The 25,586-nt window shown below is 40.1% G+C and overlaps 1 protein-coding gene across 2 annotated transcripts in view; it reads left to right on the forward strand.

Annotated features, from left to right (window-relative positions):
• LOC116614314 overlaps positions 1-25,586 on the forward strand; it is a 66,644-nt gene that overhangs the window by 39,280 nt on the left and 1,778 nt on the right. The window contains exons 11-17 of one of the 2 annotated variants that reach the window (XM_048733434.1): positions 21,629-21,709; positions 22,085-22,156; positions 23,018-23,086; positions 23,288-23,359; positions 23,769-23,834; positions 24,714-24,782; positions 24,851-24,922. In XM_048733434.1, coding sequence (XP_048589391.1) covers positions 21,629-21,709; positions 22,085-22,156; positions 23,018-23,086; positions 23,288-23,359; positions 23,769-23,834; positions 24,714-24,782; positions 24,851-24,922 — 501 coding nt within the window. The remainder of the gene's footprint in view (positions 1-21,628; positions 21,710-22,084; positions 22,157-23,017; positions 23,087-23,287; positions 23,360-23,768; positions 23,835-24,713; positions 24,783-24,850; positions 24,923-25,586) is intronic. The other variant, XM_048733435.1, reaches the window with a different exon arrangement.

A 25,586-nucleotide genomic window follows, 5' to 3' on the forward strand; every position in this document is an offset into this window, starting at 1 on the left:
CATACATAAAAGTGATGTGAAATAATCATAGATCCCCTCTCATTTCAAACGCCCATTGCACCTTTTGAATGCACGATATGCTGTGTCTTATATTATGTTTTAGTGCGAATTAAAAAACCCCAGAAGTATAATACTGTGTTAGCTCTGGGGATTTAATACATAGAAACTTTTTAACCAACCTTCATCCATGCTCTTGGTTTATACTTGGATCATACTTAGAAGTATAAAACCCTTCCCTCACTAGAAAACATGTTATTACTAGAAAACCTATTTTCAACAAGAGGTCCAGGGGCAGGGCCGTAGCAGAGGCTAGGGTGCAAATCTCCATTAACGTTGAAAGCCATATAATCTCATACCATTTTTCCACCAAGCAGCGTTCTTTAAGCATTGTCTTTGTAAATACGAAGAGGGTCCCCCCTATTTTCTTGACAGTGCTCAGAACTGGGGGGTCAGTTTGTAACCATACTTTCAAAAAGTGTAATAGTCAATAACACATAGCTTGAACAAATAAAACAAATATTCAAAAAAAAATAGTATAAGTTTTTTTTATCACTAAGAGTGGAATACAAAGGAGAAAATTCAATGATCTCTCTTGTCCATCCTTATATATTTACTTATCTTCATCTTCTTTGCCATGGTCAATATCTGAAATAAATTGTAACAAATATTTAGAAAAGAGGAAGGGGTTTCTTTTCAATTGATTTATAGAGTACAGTAGCTTAACATATAGATTTAGGCACTGCCTAAAAGCGGAGCCAGCATTGAACACCTTTTGTGTTGACTGATCAAAGGTATTATTGGGGGATATAGGATCCTGCTCTCTACTGAGATTTATTTATTGTACCAACCAAATGGATCCAGGCCTTATTCAATAATTTAAATTATGCAGTAAATCAAAGTTAACAAACACAATTCCTGGTGTGGATATGGCTGTCAAAGTTGTCAAGATTCTAATGGTAAATTCTTATGTCCGATCATAGAAGTTCCATTATGAATATTTTTTTAATCGAAACAATACTCCCACAAGCTTTGCCCTTGTGCAGAAAATGTCATGGATGTAACAGCATTCCAAAGATTCAAAATAATATATTTAAAGTGTTTAGATGCCATACTGTAATTTTTATGTATTGATTTAGTGGCGATTCTCTCCTTCATTGGACCGAATATTCAGAAAAATGTCTGGAAATTAAAATCCAAAAATATATCTCCTTTCATGCAATACATATTGGTGCACCCCCCTTTACCATATAGTGGCCTTGTTGTTGCTGGCTTACTCCCAAATGAATGCAATGAAGAAAACACAGATTAAAAATGCTGAATTCTAATTTCAAACCAAACCCTTTTATTGATCTACGTTTGGGGTGAGAGGAAGCAAAGAATATCAATTGACTAAAAAATAACCGACGGGAGAGGAGATATAAAGTGAATTGACTCAACTTGAAAGGTTTGGTGAAAAAAATATAACAGTAATGAAAATAATTTGATTGAGCATTTTTTGACATTTCCCCTTTCCCATTATCTTAACCCTTTCACCACCACAGGCCTCTAAAGAGGCCATGTCTTTGCTATCCAAGCTATGTGAACAGAATTCTATTATTGAAAAAGAACAAGGTTGTGGCTAGTGTTATAAAGTTTAAGTATCTTGCCCTAAAAAATCCTTCCCCTTAATAAAAGTTCCATTAATGTACATTTGTAAAGCTACATTCTGACAAGCTTTGTCCTTGTGAAGAACAATGGATGAAACAGGATTTCAAAGATGGAATATAGTGTCAGACACAATTTTAGATAAGATGCAATACTGAAGTTTTAATGTACCATTTAAGTGGTGATTTTCCATCCCCATGGAAATTAATATCTACAAATATACACCCGGTAATGGATTATATTTTGGTGAGTTTAGAAACCCTGGATCCAACCATTCCAATGAAATAAATCTAAACCTTTAAAATAAATGTAATGGAAAGAGACTTGAAAAGAAAATCCTAAAAAGAAAATATAAGTGAAAGTAATAAATGAAAATTTCTAATTTAAAAATCAAATCTGTTCATTAATTTATTTTTGGTGTAGAGGGGAAATAGCAAAGAGCATCAATTGCATAAAAAAAGGTCAACAGGGAGAAGAAAAAGGAAGAAATATGACTCTTCCTTAAATGTTTGAAAAGAAAATATAATAACAATAATGTGATAATTATATTCAGTACTTTTCTAAAATATCCCCTTTCCCATTATCTTTAGGTTGATAGAAAACTGTTTTCTTTACAGATTTATTATTTAAAAAGCAAAAGTTTGTTTTATATTATATAAGTATCTTGTTCTAAAAAAAACCTAATGAGTGTGTACTGCGCAATCACATAGTAATGAACTAGTCATTTGCGCCCCTCCCTTATGGTCCCGCAGAAGTCAGGGGTTAATGTGGGGTTTTAGACCACTTTTTAACCAGAATATGTCAAGAGGGGTGGTGGTATTGACTGTTTTTGACTTTTAACTTGGAAACAGGCTTTTATTAAAGTTTAATCCCCCACCCTTCCCTGGGACCATGGGTGTGGGGGTATCAAATGACTAGTGAATAAGAACATCCTACTGTTCTTTTCAAGACATGGTTTTTAATTCCCATGTCTTCCAGTCTTTAGCATTCATCTTGGCCCTCAGGTAGTTCCTGGTTCATAAAAGAGTGAAAACAATTATTTATTATTTCTTTCAAAACAACCTTTTTATCAAGCCATTTATAATCTAACTAATTTTCCACAACTATTTGAAAAAAAAAAAAGATGCAAGATGCAGACAATAACAACAATACATATTGAAAATAGGGTTTTTTTTATCCTCGGTAAGGAAAATTTCTCTTTTAAGTTGAAAAAGCTGCTGTATCTTCTAAGGATATGTATCTTCTTAGGACTAAGAGCACAGGATATAAAGACAAGAACGGTCTTCTTTAGCAGTATTTGACAAATGCAACACGATATTGGTTAGCCTTTATGAAATATCTCAACACAATCAATCTGCCCTGAAGAAGTCTTATTAAAGACGAAAATTTGGCAGAGTCGAATTCCAGTTTTTGTTGTATTGTGTTTTATTCAATACAAGCAAGAATATAGATAAAACGAAGAATGTCAAAAGAAAAGCTGTTATGCTAAAATAATTTGATTACTAATATAATAAACTTGGTTATCCTTTAATTAGCACACGAACTTTCCATAATAAACCAACAACAACTTGACAGGCCGTTCGCCTCTGAACATGTGTGTCACCTGAGCCTACACTATTTACAGCGGTCTACTTCCTGACACAGGTATCCCGGTCAGTATATGACACTTCCTCCTTCCTAGCTAAAGCATACTACAGTACACCAATGATATGTGTGTCTATGTGTCCAAGTCCTGGTGAACCCAACAAGTATTGCAACAAGGACCTTATTTACAAAACATAGTCATTTAAATGACTTGGGGTTTGTCGAACTCTCGTAGGATAGCGGCTCTCTGTAGTAGCAATAGGCACTGACTGAGTATCGTCTGGTGTCGCTGCAACTGGCTCGCATATGGGGGTGGTGGATGTCGGTGGCACCAGACTTTCTATTGGAACTGTGTCTACACCGGCCAGCTCCATTGGACCTAAGGAGATATTAGAATTCCCCCTAGGCTTCTCATTGACGTCTGTGTCTGCCTCTCGCTTCAGCAAATGGTCAATGTGTCTGCGCACAAGTCTACCGTCTATGAGCTCAACTTCATACGAAAGAGGACCAGTTACCTTGGAGATTTTACCTTTGAACCACCTGACTCCATGTCCAAAGTTCTTGGCTCTTACCAAGTCCCCTGCTGTAAATGCTCTCAGTGGTGTCTTCCCATCGTGATATCTCTTCATATTACTCTGGTTGTCCCTGACTCGACCTCGGAGAGCAGGGTGTAACAAGTCAAACCTTGTTTTCAACTTCCGGCCGTTTAACAGTTCCGCTGGGCTACGACCGGTTGTCGTGTGAGGTGTAACACGGTATTGGAAGAGGAATCTCTGCAGTTTTGTCGTCAAATCTCTTCCAGGCGTTCTCTCTATCCCTTCCTTTACTGTCTGCACGGTTCGCTCTGCCTGCCCATTGCTGGATGGGTGTAGTGGCGCAACCGGGATGTGCTGGATGCCGTTCTTACTGAAGAATGTTGACAGTTCTTCCGAGATAAGGTTAGGACCATTATCCGATACAACAACATCTGGAATACCGTTCCGTGCGAAGCATTCACGCAGCTTGTCTATGGTTGCTTGAGATGTTGTTGACTTCATCAGGTATGTCTCAATCCACTTGGAGTAAGCATCAGTTATAACCAGTAACATGTGACCTTCGACCGGCCCACCGTAGTCTAGGTGGATCCGCTTCCAGGGACCATCGGGATATTCCCATGGGTGCAATGGAGCTGATGGCGGGTTTCTTCTCCGGTCCTGGCAAACATCACATCTCCTCACTATCTCTGCTAGCTCTTCATCCATTCCGGGCCACCAAACGTAACTCCTGGCCAAGGCCTTCATCCGATTGATGCCCGGATGTGCAGAGTGGAGCTCTCGCTTGACTTGATCTCTACCATCGGGTGGAATTATAACTCTCGCACCCCATAAGATACACCCATCTTGGACGCTTAACTCGTCTCTCCTCTTGCGATAGGGTGTAAGGGCTGGATCTGTGTCATCTGTCGGCCATCCACGTAACAGGTACTCATGTACATGTGCGAGTACAGGATCTTTCCTTGTCCAATGGCTGATCTGCTCTGAGGTCAAGATAGAGCAGTCTTCTAACTCTTCTATCATCAATACTCTGTCTTCAGTACGCGCTTTCACAGGTAAAGGCAGTCGGGACATACAGTCTGCATTGGCATGCTGATTTCCTGCTCTGTACTTCATGTGGTACTGGTATGCCCTCATCAATATGGACCATCGCTGAATTCTGGGCGATGCCATGACCGGTGTCTGCTTCGCCTCATGGAACAGTGACAGTAATGGCTTGTGGTCCGTGATTATATCAAAATCTCGACCAAACACATACTTGTGGAACTTCTTTAGCCCGAAGACAACGGCGGCTCCCTCCTTGTCTAGTTGGCTGTAGTTCTTCTCAGCATCGCTAAGGGTGCGACTTGCAAACCCAATAGGTCGTTCGGAGCCATCCTCCATGATATGGGATAGGACTGCGCCTAGGCCATACTGGGAAGCGTCACAATGGAGTACTAGTGCTCTTTCGGTATCATAGTGTACCAAAAGTCCTGCTGAGAGAATCATCTTCTTGGTTAGTTCAAAACATGTTTGCTGTTCTGGTCCCCAGTGCCACTTCACCCCATGCTCTAGGAGCTTGTGCAGAGGGTGAAGGACCTGGGACAGACCCTTCAAGAATTTACCGTAGTAATTCAATAGGCCTAGGTATGCCTTCAGTTCCGTGACGTTCTCCGGTGTCTTGGCCTTAACTAGTGCCTCAACCTTGTCCTTGACTGGAGATATGCCAGTCTTGTCAATCTGATGACCCAGGTATACAACCTTGTCCTGCATAAACACACACTTCTCTCTCTTAAGTCTCAGTCCTGCCTCATCAAGCCTTGCTAGGACCTTCTCTAAATTCTCAAGCGATTCAGCAGTGCTCTCACCTGTCACAAGGATATCGTCTAGGTATACAGCTACCTGAGGTATTCCATGCAGCAGTTCTTCTATGGCACGTTGGAAGGCCGCTGGGGCGCTGGCGACTCCATACGGCAGACGTTTATACTGAAACATACCCTTCACCGTGTTGATGGTTGTGAACTTCCTGCTATCTGGGTCAAGTTCAACCTGAGAATATGCATGAGAGAGATCAAGCTTATGATAGATAGTTCCTCCTGCTATTTGAGCAGTCAACTCCTCCAAGGTGGGTATTGGGTACTGCTCGACCTTGGAAACCTTGTTAACAGTGACCTTATAGTCCCCACACAGTCTAATCTCACCGTTAGGTTTCAGTACTGGGACTACCGGCGCTGCCCAGTCTGAATGTCTGATAGGCTCTATCACATCCTGTTCCACGAGTCGGTCAATCTCTGCAATTACTTTGCTCTTCATAGCAAATGGGAGTGAGCGTGGTTTGTAGAAAAGTGGCTTTGCGCTGGGGTCAACAATAATCTTAGCTTGCGTGCCTTTCATCTTCCCCAATTCGTCCCTAAAAATATCTGGGTGCCTTTCAAGCACAGTCTCTAGGGTCAGGGTTTCCTTGAGGTGGTTTACACTTATCACGCTAAGCTGCTCTACTACATCCCTCCCGGCAAGATTAACCCTCTTGTGATTTGTAACGACAACTGAGGTGGTGCACGAGTTGCCATGGTAACTGACAACAGTCTCAATAGTTCCCAGGACTTTCAATTTGTGTCCTGTAAAAGAAGTTAGGTCTAACTCAGATGACTTCATTTTGTGGAAACTTGGCAGAGTTTTGGCGGTTTCTTCCGAAATTAAGGTATAGGGTGACCCTGTATCTATTTCAAACTCAATTGGCCTCCCGTCTACTTCTAGGTTTACAGTGATTGGTGGAACTTTATTTCCTGGGTTCCTAATGTGATACATTCCCTCGGGACCCCCTTCACTATCTTCATCTTCACTGAAAACTTCTTCTTCAACATGGGTAATGGTAGCCCCGGACCGGCATGCACTTTTTGCATGGCCTTTCTTCCCACATTTGTAGCAATTCTGATCTTTAAACCAGCATGATTGTGGGTCATGGGAATTTCCACATCTGTAACATTCTCCCCCTGATTTGTCTCCTGACATGGGTGTCTTTTGGGACCCCTTAACCTGCCCCCTTTTGTTTTCATAGTTACCCCTCTGTCTAGTGGGGCCTCCCTTCCCTTTAGGCCTTTGGGAGTAGTGCACTTGGTTTACTGAGGGCTCCTCTTGTGCAACACTTTTCTGCATTTCTCTAACATTGCGGCGTGCCGATTCATATGCCTCTGCGATCTGGAAAGCCTTATCGAATGTTAGGTCTCCATCTGGTGTGGATAAGATTTTCTGTTGGATTTCTGCATCATTTATGCCAGCGATAAATCTGTCCTTCATGGCTCGGTTAAGAAATCCTCCGAAATTACATGGAACTGCTAATCTCCTGAGTTCCGCAACATACATCATGACACTTTCATTACTTCTCCTAATTCTTGAGTTAAAGTAAAGACTCGCGCTCACTTCGGAAAGCTTCGGTTTAAAGTGATGTTTCACTGCCTTGGTGATAAACTCAAATGTTTTGTCCGCCGGTTTCTCCGGTAAACACAAACTTTTGATTATGTGGTACGCTTTTGGGCCTACGTTGGCACACAAAATGCTCACTTTGAACTTGTCTTCTGTTATTTTGTTTGCAGCAAAATAATGTTCGTATATTTCTATAAACTCCGTCCAATTGTGTTCGGTCTCATCAAAAGCAAAGAGGTTGCCATACAACGCTGCGGTCGCCATATTTCATGGAACAAACTCACCGGATTTTCGATCCTTCGTCGGGTTTCTTCGGTCCCAATTTACCACTAGCGCCTTCTTCTTGACTTATTTTCGGTTTTTCTCTCGTCGCCACGTATAATAAACTTGGTTATCCTTTAATTAGCACACGAACTTTCCATAATAAACCAACAACAACTTGACAGGCCGTTCGCCTCTGAACATGTGTGTCACCTGAGCCTACACTATTTACAGCGGTCTACTTCCTGACACAGGTATCCCGGTCAGTATATGACAACTAAGTTAAGTACTCGCATTCTCAAAGCATACAAAAAGGACAACAAAAAGCCTAATAACTGTCATCATCCTCAATAGACAATACAAATCGTCGTCCGAAACTCACCTTGCATTGTTTTTTTTGGTCGCTTTCTTGTGGTTGTGTTTGCTTTTTAATGTGAACTGTTACTTGCTTAAATTTACTAGCTAAAACCAGATAAATCTTGGCGTGAATGAATGTTAGTAGATCCCCTCTAGTTGACTTTATCCTTAAGTCACAAAATTTGAGGCAAAATAAATAATCATCGCATAATCGACAAGAACTTTTTCCCTTGCTCCGTGTTTGTATTTAGTCGCCATTTCGGAGCTGAGTGGGGCCTGGGAGTCGCGCGGCTGACTGACTGGCTGGTTGGCTGGCGAGTGACACCACAGGGTACCCGCGTGATGACCACATAAACCAAGTCGCATACCTATACCATATTTCTATGCCTATGGAGCTACGCGCGCGGCCTGCGGCCGCGCTTGGCTCCGCTATTATTCATGATGGCCTTATTGCAGAGGAGCCAGCTGGAACTACAGCCTCACACATTAATTTTATTTTATTTTTACTCGATTTAGCTATTTAATTATAAACTTTGGCAGCGCTGTATAAGATTTCTGGTTTTAAAATCAGCCAAAAAAAGCAAAAAAATGATAGCAATAAATACGGCTAGGCTAGCTATCAAACGAAGCAGTCCACTTGACAGTGTAGGGAGGGCCCTTGTTTCCTATACTTATGTCGGTGATGTGCAGAGCTCAACACGATATTGTTTAAAGAAACCAAACGCCCCAGCAACTGGCATCGCGTCCCATACCGATTTCGAAAGCTACATAACCCCTTATTCTCAGAATAATTTTTTCAAAGCCCAGAAAAATTATTGTAGAGAGATCTTGGCAAATTTCTACATGTGTTTGGGTTCGAAATCGGTCAAACATGGCGCTACAGAGCTTCAATTCCCTTCGAATAAAACCTACCATCTTCCATATTTTTACTCCATCGCTTCGGAGCCTTGCACGAGATATCCTGACTGAAAGGTCATATCTTGTTCCCCTGGAAACTCAATTGTCTTAGTTTGGTTGTCAAAGTTTAAAAAAGAACCAAGTGTAGTGTTCTCATAGATTTAAACCCCTTCTGATGTAGAAGTAAGCAGACGAATAGGTACCATATTTCCTTCTGAAACAGTGACCTATTCTGTAGCACCTACAATTGAAAATTTGTCATGGAGGTCCTCTCTCCGTTCTATCAAACCTACAGTGTGTATTGTCACGGAGGAAAATAACGAAATATAGATTAACGTCATCTTTGACAACTAAATATCTTACATTAATTAAACGCCGACCTTCCTGAAGTTAAGGACCGTTATAAGTACGTTTTGTTTATTCAACTAAAAGGCGTCTGTTTGTTTAAGCAAGTTATATCGACAAAGTAACTTTAGCTGTTCCTATGAAATAGGATAGCGAAAAGTAAAAAGTTGACCCTTGACCCAGTGGAAAAGTAGGAGTTGCGCATCCCTTTTCCAGGGGTATTTGACAACCAGAATTTGGCCACCAATTCTCGGTTCGCGCTTCTTAACGATGGAAGAAAAGTTAGGTCTGAGTTCACACAGGGTTTGCCCTGTGTAGGACTCAGACCTGGCCGTCGACGAAATTAGGATTTAGTACGGTTTAAGATTTTGAGTGCAAAAATGATTGGAATCTTGTCAATCATTATATTCATGTGTGTATCTTGCCATGCGCACTAGCAGTGTAACAAGTTAGTGTGTGACAACCGTAGCCAGTAGCAACATGTAACAACATTACGTAAGTCACGGTAGCCCAAGGGTAACAAACAGACACACCCATGGGGGGTAGTTCGTTCCTCGGACGCCCATTGGCTGAAACCTTATCTAAACAGAGCTGAAAGCTTTCCGTGGCTGTCAGTGTCGGATTACCTATGGGACCATATAAAAAGGGGTGCGGTAGAAGCCGCAGATAAACCTTGAGTTTGTAACAGCGAAGTAAAGCCCGGTACCTGTACCGCCCCCACTACAGTCTACTGTCGTTGTTACAGTATGGTCGGGTTTCTTCATCTTTGCTGGGATCACTGTCTCTGATTCAAACCTACAGTGTGTATGGTCGGGTCTCTTAATCTTTGCTGGGATCAAGGTCTCTGATTCAAACCTACAGTGTGTATGGTCGGGTCTCTTTATCTTTGCTGGGATCAAGGTCTCTGATTCAAACCTACAGTGTGTATAGTCAGGTCTCTTAATCTTTGCTGGGATCAATGTCTCTGATTGAGGAGGCAGGACAAAATACTGATTTGCAATTACTGAAAATTCCTCTGCCTCGGCTTTGTTTTTCTCTACATTGTTAGGTATAGTGAAAGGAAAGTCTATCTCCTGAAGAGTGAAGACCAGTTTACTTTCTTGAAAATTCAAATCAGCCTTGTGCTGAGACAGAAAATCTCTTCCTAAAATACATTGGTAGGTCAAATCTTCAATAACATGAGAGTTAATGGAAAGCTATGCCAATCTAGCGTGATGTCAATTGAAACAGTGCCATGTACGTGTAAAGGCTCCCCACTGGCCGTAGTAATCGCTGTTGGATTTGTTTTATCCAAAGAGGGTTGATGTGTTAGCTGATCCCAAACAGACTTATTAATTGGCGCATTGAAACATGGGCGCCCGTATCAACAAGAAATATAGCATGCTTGTCATCAATGTGGCCTTCAATTTTCATACTGTTAGTGTGGCCCATAAATTTAATGATACATTTGTTCTCCGCGTCAGAATGTTGAATTGAGCTAAAAGACAGTCCCTTCGTGTCAATGCTCAATCCCGCTAAACCGCTAGGGACAGCAGGCACATCAGTGCCGCAATGTGGTTTCGCACTTGTACTTTTGGTAACTTTTTCTGAACTTAATATTCCCAACTGTGCGTTCAGTACACAAAGGGAATTTACGAGTGTCACTTGAGCTCAAGTTTTCATCAATTACTAACTTCCCTAACGAGAGAACGTTTTCTAATAAAGCGAGCTGTTGAAAAGTTGACAGAAAATCGGCAACATTTTCTTCTTCGCCTAACCTAACTAACCCTGCTAACCCTGCGATACTAGCATCCTGTTCCCGCCTTAGGTCTCGAAAACGGGTGTTAACATAGATATGGAACTCCTCAATTTTCCGAATTAAGTGAATCACTTAGACGATCGCAATGAGGTACAGTAAGTACGGGATTTTTAATGTCACTGTCCGTTAGGCTCGAGTCAGTATCTGAGTCGCTTAAACGTTCTGTACACTCGCACTCAAGGCGCTCGCGTTGTCGTTTCCGAAATCGCGTCAACAGTTTGGCGGAGTTAAAAGTACAATGTACTACTACTAAACAATTAAGTTACTACTAGATACTATAAAAGATACTGTAAAATATACAATAAAAGATACTGTAAAATATACAATAAAAGATACTGTAAAATATACAATAAAAGATACTGTAAAATATACAATAAAAGATACTATAAAAGATAGATACTATACGATACGATAGATAATAATATATAGATTTAGGCACTGCCTAAAAGCGGAGCCAGCATTGAAAGAACGTTTTTTAATGAAATTAAAAAAGCAATTTTTACTGCCATGTAATTATGAATTGTATTTGCCCCTCCAAATGGATCAAGCAAGCACTCATTCAATAATATTAAATATGCAGTATGAAAGTACTAAACCTGGTGTAAAAAAGGCTGTCAGAGTTCAAGGTGCCTTAGTTGATGACAGTTTTTTTAAGAGTCTAATGGTCAATTCTTATGTTCCACTATGCATATCTTTTATCAAAACAGCATTATAACAATCTTTGACCTTGTGAAGAATATATCAAGGAGGTAACAGTATTCCAAAGAATTAGATGCCATACTGTAGTTTTTACGTACTGCAACTGATTATTCAGAAGAATGTGTTGAAATTAAACTCCACAAATATACCTCCTGACATGAATTACATATTGGTGCACCAACCATTTGGCTTTTTTTTTTAGAAACTTGGATCCACCCATACAGGCTACTCAAAAATGAATGCAATGGAGGCAAATCCTTATTTACTGAAAGTTTCTCATTTCAAACCAAACCATGTTCATTGATCTATGTTTGGGGCAGAGAGGAATAAATATACAAATAAACAAATAGTCAATGGGGAGCGGAGAAAGGAAGAAATGTGACTCTAATTGAAAAAAAATTTTACTCTATTCTAAAACATTTATAACAATTATGCAATGATAACTTGACTGAGCACTTTCCTAGTAGTTTTCCCTTTCCCTATTACCTTTAGGATTGATATAAAACTGTTTTCTTTACAAATTTATTATTGAAAAAGTTTGTTGTTATCTTTATTTAATTTAAGTACTTTGATCCAATAAAAACCTCTTCCCTTTATAGAAGTATAGAACTTGTATCAAAGCTACATTCTGACCAGCTTTGCCCTTGCAAAGAAACAAATAATGAATGAAACAGCTTTCCAAAGATATAATGATATAGTTATACATCTCAGATGCCATATGGAAGTTTTGTCTATCACATACTGGTAATACTCCATCACCAAGGATATTACAGTCATGCATTACATATTGGTGCACCCACCCTTTAGCGTGTGGCCTGCTGTTTTATAGAAACCCTGGATCCACACATGCTAATGCCACTCCAAAATTAAATGCAATGGAGAAGAACAAATTTATATATATCTTTGATAAAAAAATTAACAATAATGCAACAAAACCCTCCTAACATTTCCCCTTTCCTCATTATCTTAGGTTGATAGATAAATGTTTTCTTTACAGATTTATCATTGAGAGCAAGTATCTTGCTCTAAAAAACCTATTACACTTATACTGTGGTATAAAAGTAAAAAAATCCCCTACTATATTATCTTAATATTTGCCTATTATTATGCCTTCCAGCCTTTAAAATCAATCATGGCCCTCAGGTAGTCCTTGGTTGGTTTTACCTAGATAAAAGTGAAAACAATTAATTATTTTTTTTTTCTTTCAAAACAATATTTTCATCATGCCATTTATAACCTTACTAATTTTCCACAACTATTTGAATAAAAATCAATAAGCAAATTAGAAAGTATGCAAGATGCAGACAATATAAAAGCAAAAGCAATATAGGTAATAAGGGTTGCATTTTGTTTCTTTTTATTTTCGAAGAGAAAATTCTTTTGTAATTGTAAAATTAAAGTAGTTATGATGTTGAAAAAATGTTGCTGTATCTAAATACACAGAATATAAAGACTAAATACACAGAATATAAAGACAAGAAAGGTCTTCTTTAGCAATATATGACAGGATGATATTTGTCAGCCTTTATTAAATATCTCAACGCAGTCAATAAAGTATAGAGAGAACGAAGAATATCAAAGTATGTGTTATGCTCAACATGTTTGATTAGACCACGAATTCTCAAAGCAAACTCTAGAAACAAATGTATAAATCCAACAAGCTAAGTTGCATTCATACAGTGACTAGACTACTACGTATTTCTGTAGTTAAATTCTCACTTACCGTGAGGAATATACGCCTGATATTATAGAACTAGTATTTACATCAAAACAAGGATATATGACTTTGAAATGGCATCTTGACGTCAAACTAAAGCTGGTACGGTGTTTTAGTCTGAGCGATTGGTTATGGAAAAAAAACCCGAACAAACGAGCATTATAAAAGCACAACAATAAAAGAAAAATAACTTTCATATTCTCAATACAAATCGTCGTCTAAAACTCACCTTGGCAGTTTTTTTTTTTCGCTTTCTGTTGTGGTTGTGTTGTTCGCTTTTGTTGTAAACTGTGAAGTTGTCGAATTTCTGCTAGCAAGGAACTCGTCGACACAAGCGAATGATTTTTATACCTGAAAACAAACATCAAGGCCCTTTCTTCTCAGGATCTCCTTACATAAATATAGACGTGAATGAATATACAATGGTAGTGTAGATCCTCCATAGTCCTCCTCTATAGTCCTCTTTTTAGCTGTTGCGAAGGGCGGGATTCACAAACACTCGGGTAGATTTTACTATCGACTCGTACTTCAGACAAAACGGTTCCTAAAAGACTTCAGTCCATTTGAATCCGCATATTTTCTCATTAAATACTGCTTTTTTTTTCTGTGAACATACTAACTTTGAACTAAGAACACATAAAAGCGTAAGACCGAGAGGGGCCTGAGAGTTCCGCGGCTGGATAACTGGCTGATTTGTGACACCACAGGGTAACCGCGCGATGACCACAAAACCAAGTCGCATAGCTTACCATATTTCTAGGCTCTTACCGAAAGTGCTAGCCCTTTTTTAGGCATTATTTGGCTTCGCGAGCACTTTTTTTTACATTTTTTTCCCAAAAAGCACTGCTAGCATTTTTTCTTATTATCGACTGATTATTTATATAATTTCGCGTTAATCAGCACACTCTGACTTCACATATGTCGTCCAAAGCCGCAATTTTCGTCAAAGGAGCCGAGGAGGCTGGGGAATATGTTTGATAGGTCAGCGGTTGCCTTCTAGAACCCGGTCCTTCTCGTCAGTTCCAAGATGGCGTCATTCACTAGCAATACTGGAAGTCTGCCAAGCAAGGCAGAGATAGCTCGAGAGCGTACTCTGCCATCAATCAGTGGAAAAAACAAAACTAGGGGGAACTTTGATGTAAAGAACATAAGCATACATGATCGGATTCAGCAATATCCAAGAGAGGAACTAACAATCAAAGACGGGAAGTTGTTTTGTCTGGCATGCCGCGAAATAGTGTCTTCAAAGAAGAGTATTCTAACTACACACTTGGCTTCAAAGAAACATGGAAATGATAAAGAGAAAGGAAGAAGTCTAAGTTGAAGGATCAGACTATTATGGAGGCTTTTAGAGCGGCGGACATGACGCAGAAAGACAGCACTCTACCAATATCTGAACGGGCCTACCGACTCGAAGTGGTCGAAGAGTTTCTGAAGGCTGGCATCCCACTTGGGAAAATCGATAAGCTACGCTCCCTCTTTGAAAAGAATGGCCAACGTCTCACAGCAAGTGCTCATCTTGGTCAGTACATTTCAATTGTTCTCAAGCAGGAAGTCGAAAGGATAAAAAATGAACTGACTTTGCCTGGCCAGACTGGCATGACAAGAGATGTTTCGATGATCTTTGACGGAAGTACACGACAAGGAGAAGCAATTGCTGTCATCCTGCGTTTCCTTGACAAGAATTGGTCGAGTATTCAACGTCTCGTCAAAATTGATATATGTTCCAAGTCAGTGAATGCGGATGATCTTGCACAAGTTCTTAATCAGTGCCAATCAGTTGATTATGGTGTCAAGGCCAATTCGTTACTCGCAGCCACGAGAGATGGGGCAAGTGTGAACCAGGCAGCGTTGGATAGGATTGCATTTATCTTTCCTAAGCTGCTCAACGTTGTGTGTTTCTCACACACGCTTGACAATGTTGAGAATCATCTTGTCATTCCAACTCTTCTAGAGTTCGGTAGCGTGTGGCTTCGCCTGTTCCGCCATAGTTACAAGGCAAAGCTGTTGTGGAAAGATCTGACTGGGCAAAGACCGAGATCATACAGTGAGACCAGATGGTTGTCAAAGTGGGAAGTCTACAAACAAATGTTACTGCAGGTTGGAGATATTAAGGGATTCTTGATGGAAGCAGAAGCCGCTAATATTGGTCCACAGTTACTCCCTCAACTCCAGGCAATACTTTCCGATCCTGAGCGAGTGATCAACCTGAAGCTCGAGCTCGCCATCACCATCGATGTTGGGGAGCACTTTGTAAAAGCGACCTATTTATTGGAAGGTGATGGCCCTCTCGTGTTCTCGTGTTATGAGAAACTCCATGCTGTTGCCCAAGCCTGCCAAGCCCCTCACTTTCCAAACGTGCGTGCAGTCACAGCAGCAATCGCTGAAGAAAATCCTGCCCAAAACGTAGCAGGCCTCGAACAGCAGGCAAAGGCATGTGTTCAACCAGCCATAGATTGGTTTCTGAGAAAGTTCAATGTCCAACTATACAACACAGTGTTAGCGTTCAAGGCTGCGAGGTATATGTGTCCGGTCAGCATCCAGTGGCTGAAGCCAACTCAGCACTCAGTAGAGGCCTTGCGAATCTTCCCTTTTCTCAATGATGATTGCATTATCAACGGCCTAAAAGCTGAACTACCTGCTTACTTAGCTGCCACTGCAGATGTGGTAATCAACACAGAAGTGCGAAAGGTAAAATGGTGGCACGACCACAAGGAACAGCTCCCTCACTGGGCTTCTGCAGTGAAGAAAGTGCTGTTGGTGCAGCCATCCTCGGCTGCAGCAGAAAGGGTATTCTCTGTTCTCAATTCCGCATTCAACGACCAACAGGAGCATGCCTTAGTTGACTATCTGCAAGCAAGTGTGATGACCCAGTACAACAAGCGATGACTAACTTCTAAAATGGGTAATGATGACCCAATTACAAGCGTGTGTTGGACTTAAATGGAAAAAGCATTGATCGTTAAATTTTGATGTTAAAACATGTGAGCGAAAATCTGAAAATATAATGTTCTATATGATTAAAAAAAGTCTGAAAAAATGAGCATTTTTTTTAATCCACAAGCATTTTTAAAAAGAAAATAGCATTATTTTAGCACTTTTTTGGCAAAAAACAGACACTGCTTTTAGCATTTAATGCTTTTTTAACGAGCACTTTCGGTAAGAGCCTACATATTTCTATACCTATGGAGCTCCGCGCGCGGCTTCGCTATAAAAGATAATTTACCACTATTAACATTAGCTAGCATGTCCTAACCAAAGTTGCCCGAAAGAAAAAGAACAAAGGTTTGCCCAAAAACAGCCAAAAATTTTTTTTTTACCTAACAGTCTGTGTGGCTCGGTCGTTCCACTACCCTTTAGGTTTGTTCTGGGTTCTCCAACTACTTCTATGGGTGGGCATAAGTAATCGACCTTTTGTTTCTAAAAAGTTGTATCTTCAACCAGTTTTACATGGTCGAATCCCGGGCTCCCTAAACACATGTTATGGCTTGGTTTTCTGTTAAAACCGACTTCTTCTTCCTCGACCTGGGTTCCCCATCCACTTGTAACAACGAAAGTAGGCAGTAGTGGGGGCGGTACAGGTACCGGGCTTTACTTCGCTGTTACAAACTGAAGGTTTACAAGATCTGACTGTGGCTTCTACCGCACCCCTTTTTATATGGTCCTACGACGGCGTCCCTTAGGTAATCCGACGCTGACAACCGTGGAAAGCTTTTATCTCTGTTTAGATAAAGGCATCAGCCAATGAGCGTCCGATTAACGAACTACCCCCCCCCCCCCCATGGAAGTGTCGCTTTGTTACCCTTCGGCTACCGTTACTTAAGTAATGTTTACATGTTGCTACTAATTACGATTGTCACACACTAACTGCTAGCTGTGCTTGTGCGCATGGACACATGAATATAATGATTGACAAGATTCCAATCATTTTTGCAGTCAAAGACTTAAAAAGTACTAAAACCTAATTCTACCGACGGCTAGGTCTGAAGCCTAGTCTAACCGTTCGTCTAAGGTTCCCCTGAAACGGGATAGTAGAGATAGTATTTTTCATCAAAAATACAGCTATGAGCATAATATGCTCAGAAACACTCTCCTAATATTATTTTAAGAGAGTGTCTCAGGACATCATGAAGTCTATTGGGGCATAATTGAGGCATAATTGCTTTGCTTATGGATATTTGCAAGCAAAGGTGGATTCATGATTATTTTTTTCTTTTTTCGCTTTGCCTGGATGAGATAATAATTTTCTAATAAATCACCACAGCTATCCTAACTTCCAAAATTCCAAAATTGTTTACACTGCTATTCTGGGTCTGTATGACCTGGGATTGATTTGTTTGGCTTCGGGATGAAAAGACTCATAAAAAGCCATCTGACTTTGGGTAAAGGAGTGTTGACTGGCCCTCCCCCCGTGAATTTTTCCCTGGATCTCCCAGAATGCTTTGCAATCCGTAAAGGCATCCAAGTGGTTTTACAAGCCTTCAAGAAGTTGACATGGTGTTTTGAGGCAATGGAAATGAACCTGAAGGATCAGAATAAAGGTAACTATTTGTGTCTTGAGCTGTGTTTGCTGATCTCTCTCCCTTGTGTGATATTTTGAGCGTTTTATTGAGAGGGGTGATTCTGCTTTTCTTTCCTTGTTCGATTTGAAATTTGTCAAAGAACCTGTGCTATTATTTTGCTTAAGAGTAGTTGCCAACACCTTGGTTGGATGCATATCTTCAAGACCATTTATCCCTTAGACTGATGCCTGAGTATCTTCATTTTGTTGTGTTTATTTTCCGTTATGAATTACAGGTTGTGGGTACTTCTCAAAGCCGGTACAGGCCGGTTGAGGGGTCAATGTGTTTTTATGCTTCTTGAAAAAAAAGCGTAGCGACAGCAGTTTTTCCATGTATTATTTAAGCGAAAAAAAAAAACGATTCAAAAAGAAATAGCGTTTTAAACTTAACATCCCAGACCTCTTCAAAGTGAAATAAGTCATTCAAAAGCTACTCGATTAGAAAATTTCTTGCACGTTTTAGCTTGATGCAAGCATCCGCTGTTATCACTGCGCGCGGGCTCGTTTTATGGTCAAATTTGTAAAAATAAGAGCTGTTTTCAAACGCTTGTATCTTTGCCCGTGGTAAAATTTCGAGATTTTTTCTGAAATCAAATGAAAACTCTTCAGCTATTCTTTATCTCAGAATAAGTAAATACTAAAAACAAGTTACTGGAATTTGATGCTAGGGGCACTTTAAGCTTATGCGCTTATGTATTCGTGAAACTAATAAGTAATGATCTTCAAATAAGTTAATGAAAACAATAAACGATTTTAGGTGGGCACAGCTTAACTGGTTTGACTGTTTTGTTATTTTATTAGAATCAAAACTGTATTTTCAAACAGTTTCTATAGTTAACTTTACATATACTAGGTTATTGTTTATAGTGGTACAATTTGTGATGCCACAATTAATATGAGTGTTAAATTAGAGGGAAACAATATTGCCTCTTCTGTAAGGGACATCATGATTTCTGCCAGGGAAGGGTTTAGCAAGAATAGAAGGAGCGTCATGATAAATTCGGGACCATTTACTATTTTTCCATATCTATTTTTTAATTATTTTTTAATTACTTCTAGAGGGGTCATGGCTTTTTTTTAAAGTTCTTAAAACCTTTCACTTATATCAATCTAGCCAAAACAAAGCATAGGTAAACTTTCAAATTGGGAATTGAATTTTATTGAAATTTGAGTTTTCTACAGATCTTTGAAAATTTTCCTGGCCGCGCGAAAGGATATTGACAAGAGACCATGATGGTCTCTTGATAATGAATAATTCAAAGTTTTGGCGGGAAAATCTGAAACAACGTATTTTCCTTAAATCCGTTAAAATTCAGAGACGGCAATACCACAAAATATTGGCGAATTGTTTTCTATTGCAATGCTACCCACAATGTAGCGAAAAATAATTTAAAGTCGAGAATTGTATGCGAAAAAAAATATCGTTTAGTTGTAGGTTTCAAAACGAGCGCGCGCTCGTGAGAATGTCGGCATTCTTGATTGCGAATGCAGCGCGCGCGCACAATGCAAAAACAATTCAAAGACTAAAAAATATCTGCTAAATTTTGCAGATTTGTTCCCTGAAGTTAAATAGTCATTTGACTAACAGGTTAAGATATAAAGATGACGGTAAAAGTTGTAACCACACAACGTTCTTCAGCAATAACTAAGAAGACATGAAGACGGGAACTGGTTTAGCGCGCGCATATGTTTTCTCATGTAATTTGGTTGACATCTCGATTAAGTCACAAATGAATGTACCCGGGTCTTTCAGTTCACGGCCTTTTTTCCGAAGGTTGACCAAAATACCTCAATATTATAGATTTGAGTTATTCGCGCGAATGCGTGTTTTATAGGGTCCATACGAACCACATACCATTTGGAAGATGGAAATATAAAGAATTGACAAAGTCTATCAACTCTGAAAGGTTTTATGGACTTATTTAATTGGAAGAGGGTCAGGAGGTTTTGTTTAGTTTAATAAGAAATATTACCAGCCCCCTTCCCTGGCATAAATCATGAATGCTCTGTAATTAATGAATGCTCCCTAAAATCTATTCGCTGATGTAATACAAGGCAAAAATATAAGATACAGTGTAATTGTATAAGCATTTATGATCATAAGTAAAATAAATTATAAATGAATAATACACTAATTTGTATTTCTTTACAAAATTATGTTTTAATAAGAGTGGGTTTACTTTCTAACCTGTGGTATATGTTTTGTGTTTGGTTATATACTATACTAGATTATGTACGATCAGGGGTTCAAAATAGCACCTGACTATATCTATTTATTATTATTAAGAATAACCTTTTGGGCTTAAAATGCCTTAACTCACCTTAAAACGCTTAAAGTCGCCCAAAAGCGCGACAATTTTTTGTCCCTTTTTCCCTCAAGTCGCATTAAAACGCGGTAAGTCGCGACAAGGGTAACACGTGGTTTCGCCCACGTTGTTGTATCGCCCACGCATCAAGAGTAGTTTCGCCCACGCATCAAGAGTAGTTTCGCCCACGCATCAAGGTGTTTTGCCCACGGATAAAAATACGACTTACTCTCGAGCTCTCTCATAAGAAAACATTTTGTTCGAATGTATATCGCGCTGCTTTAGAAAAATCAAAACTAATGGAATACTCTATCGATCGCAACGATCTTTATGGCAAAAAAAGCTCGGATATGTGGGATTTTTTTTCGCCATTAAATATAGCTCTGATAAGTGGAATTATGTCGGATTCTGTGGGATTCTGCCTGATTCTGTTTGATGCGTTTGCTTATGAGCAAGCGTAAACCGGCATATTTCAGTCGCCTCCGAACATATAAACATGTCGTTGTTCTACCAAGACACTAGAACAACAATAATGAACTCGCCCCTTCGGTGTGCGTGTAACAGGACAGGATGAGCGGTCGCGCAAGAACGAGTAGGATTCAAGGAATAAATCTCTAAATACTTTATTGAAGCCAAACAAAGCCTAAAATTACAACAATTTGTCCCAAAGGCCAAACTAAACCAATACAATAAACGTAAAATAGATGTAAAATAAACGTAGAATAAACGGGAATGACTAACAGTACAAAGTCCCCTGAGTTAGAAGCTAGTCTTTTATCTTCTTAGTATAACCCAATCCAGTGCACAACCATAACCCACTGAAAAGTATCTAAACGGTGCCACTATTTATGTGCAGTAACCGCATTCCCGAAATTCTAAAACCTGTTGCTAAAAATGCGTTATTTCCGTACTTCGCTAGCGGTAAGGATAATGCACTCGTTCCGATCATTATCATGTGCTAGTAGGATCCAAACCAAACAAGATAATCTTGCCGAAAAAAAACTAATTAAATTGGCAACTAACAATTTAAACTTGGCAGCTTTGTGTTACTTGCGTACTTCCGTTAAAAAGCGCAAACTGCATTCCGAAACAGTTAAAGATAAGTGCCGCCGAAGCTGCGAAATTCCTTTGCCTTCAAACCCTAAAAAACAATGAATAATAAGAGTCTCTAGACTTTCCCAAAATATGTCACTAGTGACCCTGTCACATGCGTACGGCTATAACTATTCCAATGCTATCCGTGGGCGAAACACCTCGATGCGTGGGCGAAACTACTCTTTATGCGTGGGCGAAACTGCTCTTGATGCGTGGGCGAAATTGCTCTTATAGACGTGGGCGATACAACAACGTGGGCGAAACCACCGCAATTCGCGACAAGTCGCCTTAAGGACTTAAGGACCCGGGGTAGGCCTTGTTTTTTTCCAAGGACTCAGTTAACGTACTATGACAAAATGACGATAGAAAGGGGCCAATACGTTTCCGTTATATTGTATTTAGTTCATTTTCATTTCTGCGTTGTTTTAGACTAGGATTGGACCTCGGTTATAATGACATCACGAATGTGACGGCAGCGGACATGAAAGGGAAAGAAATGCTGTTTCATTTGTAAGTTTTTTTCCCAGCCAGCATTTAGATAAGACTTTTTTCCCAGCCAGCAGTGGTTAGGCGTGTTAACACATGAATAATTGCCCGTATAACCGGATCGGGACGATTTTTTTTACCAAGCATCCGCTCCAGCGCTCCAAAAAAAATTCCCACACCCAGTTCAACCCCAGAAATTTGCCAGAAAAACCATTTGGGACGAATTTTTTTACCAGCAACTGAGGGGTCTAACATTTTCCATGTCAGCAAAAAATTGGGCTGCGGAGCAGATGTTTTGCGGTATTTTTTATCAAGTTGTGTTTATCTCTTGATCTCTATGCTTACCTCAGACATATCACTCTTCATACTAATTTTTTTTTTTGCACAATTTTTTTTCAGGCAGCTGAATCATAACAGGATTTCGTACATCGAGGGTGGAGCGTTTAACGCGTGTACCCAGTTACAATCATTGTAAGTTGTACAGGAAAGGGCGGGGAGAGGGATGAATTCGATTGGCGGTGGTGATGGTGATGATGGCGGTGGAAATAGGGGTAATAATGTTGGTGATGAAGATAATTATAGCAGTGATGATGGTGGTGTTAATGATGATGCTAGTGGTGGTGATGATGGTGATGGTGGTGGTGATGGTGATGGTGATGGTGATGGTGATGGTGATGGTGATGGTGATGGTGATGGTGATGGTGATGGTGATGGTGGTGGTGTTGATGATTGTGATAATGATGGTGATGATGATGGTGATGATGATGGTGTTGGTGACGGTGACGGTGACGGCGACGGCGACGGCGACGGCGACGGCGACGGCGACGGCGATGGCGATGGCGATGGCGGTGGTACTGGCGGTTGCGATTGCGATGGTTGTAATGGTGATGATTGAGTTGATGGTTATGGTTATGGTGATGATGGTGGTGATGTTGATGTTGATGTTGATGGCGATGGTGGTTATGTTGATGGTGATGGTGGTATTGATGGTTGTGATGATGGTGATGGTGATTCTGATGATGGTGATGGTAATTGTGGTGATTTGGTGATACTTGCGGTTGCGATTTCGATGGTTGTGGTGGTGATGATGGTTATGTTATGATGATGTTGATATTGATGGTTGCGATGATGGTGATTCTGATTCTGATGATGGTGATGGTGATTGTGGTGATTTGGTGATACTGGCGGTTGCGATTTCGATGGTTGTGGTGGTGATGGTCGAGTTAATGTTAGTCATGGTGGTCTTTTGATGATGGCAACGTGATCACATTTAGAAATTTGCTAATTGATGATGTGAGAATGTAATTACCTTTTGTTTGTATTATTTTGAAGGAACCTCTCTACGAACAACATCAGGCGACTTGAGCCCTACACATTTCCGAGCGTATTTCAGCTAAAGCTGTAAGTCATGAGTAAAACAGGGTGTCGCTACTTAGAAAACCTGTTTCCCAGTTTTTTTTATTATTTGTTACATCGATCGTTGTATATTATCGTTATATGTTGACGTTGGAGGCTCATATTCTACTGACTGTGTTTAATTGGCATTGTGTGAGGATTGTTTATTTGCTGATATTTGTCTCTTTGTTGATGCCATTTTTCTAGTGATCTGTCATCTAACAGGTTAGAGGAGATCACATACGACGTGTTTGGGCGCTTTGGTAACAATATTAACATGTATGTGACAATCTATGTTTGACAACATGCTCTTCACATGGTTTAGAATATTCAGTATTATAATATAAATGCTTCACAATCACAAACACAGCTTAGTTTTTTTTTTATAAACCTACCGTGAATTGTTTAAATTTTGTATTTTTGGTAGTATTATTGGTTGTGACTCGTCGAAATTTTTTGGGCAGCGATTGTTGGAATATTCAAATACATTTAAATTCATTCGTATACGCCGTATAAGGAGTTAACTTCGTCTAATTATTTCCATACTTTAAAGTCAATTGCATGTGGTTGCAGGGTGTCAAAACTATATTGGTTTGGTAGGTATTATAAACAAATTGGTGTCAGTCTCGCATACATGTATTCTATGCAAGTCGTCCACCCTTATCTTACGTACGGAATTTTATTTTAGGATTTTCTATAACAACACAATTTCCAAGATAGAGCCAAGAGCCTTAGACATTGGTTACAATACATTGTGAGTACCTATTTTTGCACGCATAAGAGCACTAAGATCATCTTCAACTTCATAGTCATTGTCATCTTTATAGTGCAACGCAAACTACCACTGTCACCAATACAAGGTTAAACATGGGACGCGCGCTTCCATGGCCAGCAATACAAATGTTGCCATGTGACACACGCTACCGTGGCCACCAAGACAAAGTTAACCGTATGACGCGCGCTACCGTGGCCACCAAGACAACGTTAACCGTGTGATGCGCGCTACCGTGGTTACCAATTCAAAGTTAAACGTGTGATGCACGCTACCGTGGCCACCAAGACAAAGTTAACCATGCGACGCGCGCTACCGTGACCACCAAGGCAAAAATAACCATGCGACGCGCGCTACCGTGGCCTTCAAGACAAAGTTAACCAGGCGACGCGCGCTACCGTGACCACCAAGGCAAAGTTACCCATGCAACACACGCTACCGTGTTCACCAAGACAAAGTTAACCATGCGACGCGCGCTACCGTGGCCCCCAAGACAAAGTTAACCATGCGACGCGCGCTACCGTGGCCCCCAAGACAAACTTAATCATGCGACGCGCCCCACCGTTGCCACCAATACAAAATTTTAAAACAGTTGGTTTTAAGACAATTAAAATGTGAGAATCGCAGTTTGGTTCCCTCCACAAAACTGTCAAGGTGCTTACGCTAGTGCGCGTCTTACACTGTAAAATGTATTTTTGAAAAATCTTGATTTACTCTTCTCAGCAAAAGCTGGCAACCATTTACTAGCAACCCACTTTCCTGTTTGTAGGATTACCCCCTCCCCCCATCTTTTTTCCCAGGAGCTCATCAGTGACACCAAGCTTAAAAGGAGTGTGTGTGTTTTTATTTCTCATTATGCAGGGATCTGAGGGTAAATAAACTAACTGACTTCCCACCCGTGCACCCAAAAAGTCGAGTATTTACTATACTGTAAGTTTTTTTCAACTTTTGAAAAATCTTATGAAGGAGACCCTGATCCCCGTTTTCTTATTTTTCAGGCTTCTCGGTCAAAACAAAATTACAAAGTTCTCACCAGATATCCTGGTCGGGAGTCGCTCCCTTAACTTCTTGTAAGATGTGTTTTTGTGACTGGTCATTATGATGATGATGATGATGATGATGATGATGATGATGATGATGATGATGATGATGATGATAGCGGTACCAAACGTAATGATGATGATTATAGCAGTACCAAACGTAATGGTGATGATGATAGCGGTAGCAAAGGTCATGATAATGATTATGATAGCGATAACAAACGTAATGATGATGATGATGATAGCGGTACCAAACGTAATGATGATGATAATAGCGGTACCATACGTGTATGATGATAGCAGTATCAAACGTAATGATGATGATGGTAGAGGTAGCAAACGTAATGATGATGATAGCGGCACCAAACGTAATGATGGTGATGATAGCGTTAGCAAATGTAATGGTGATGATGATAGCGGTAGCAAGCGTAATGATGATGATGATGATGATGATAGCGGTACCAAACGTAATGATGATGATAATGATGATAGCGGTAGCAAACGTAATGATGATGATGATGGTAGCAGTACCAAACGTAACGATTATGATGATAGCGGTACCAAACGTAATAAGGATAATGATAGCGGTAGCAAGCGTAATGATGATGATGATGATGATAGCGGTAACAAACGTTATGATGATGATGATAGCGGTACCAAACGTAACGACGACGATGATGATGATGATAGCGGT

This window comes from Nematostella vectensis, chromosome 10, assembly GCF_932526225.1.
Source record: "Nematostella vectensis chromosome 10, jaNemVect1.1, whole genome shotgun sequence".
NCBI lineage: Eukaryota > Metazoa > Cnidaria > Anthozoa > Actiniaria > Edwardsiidae > Nematostella > Nematostella vectensis.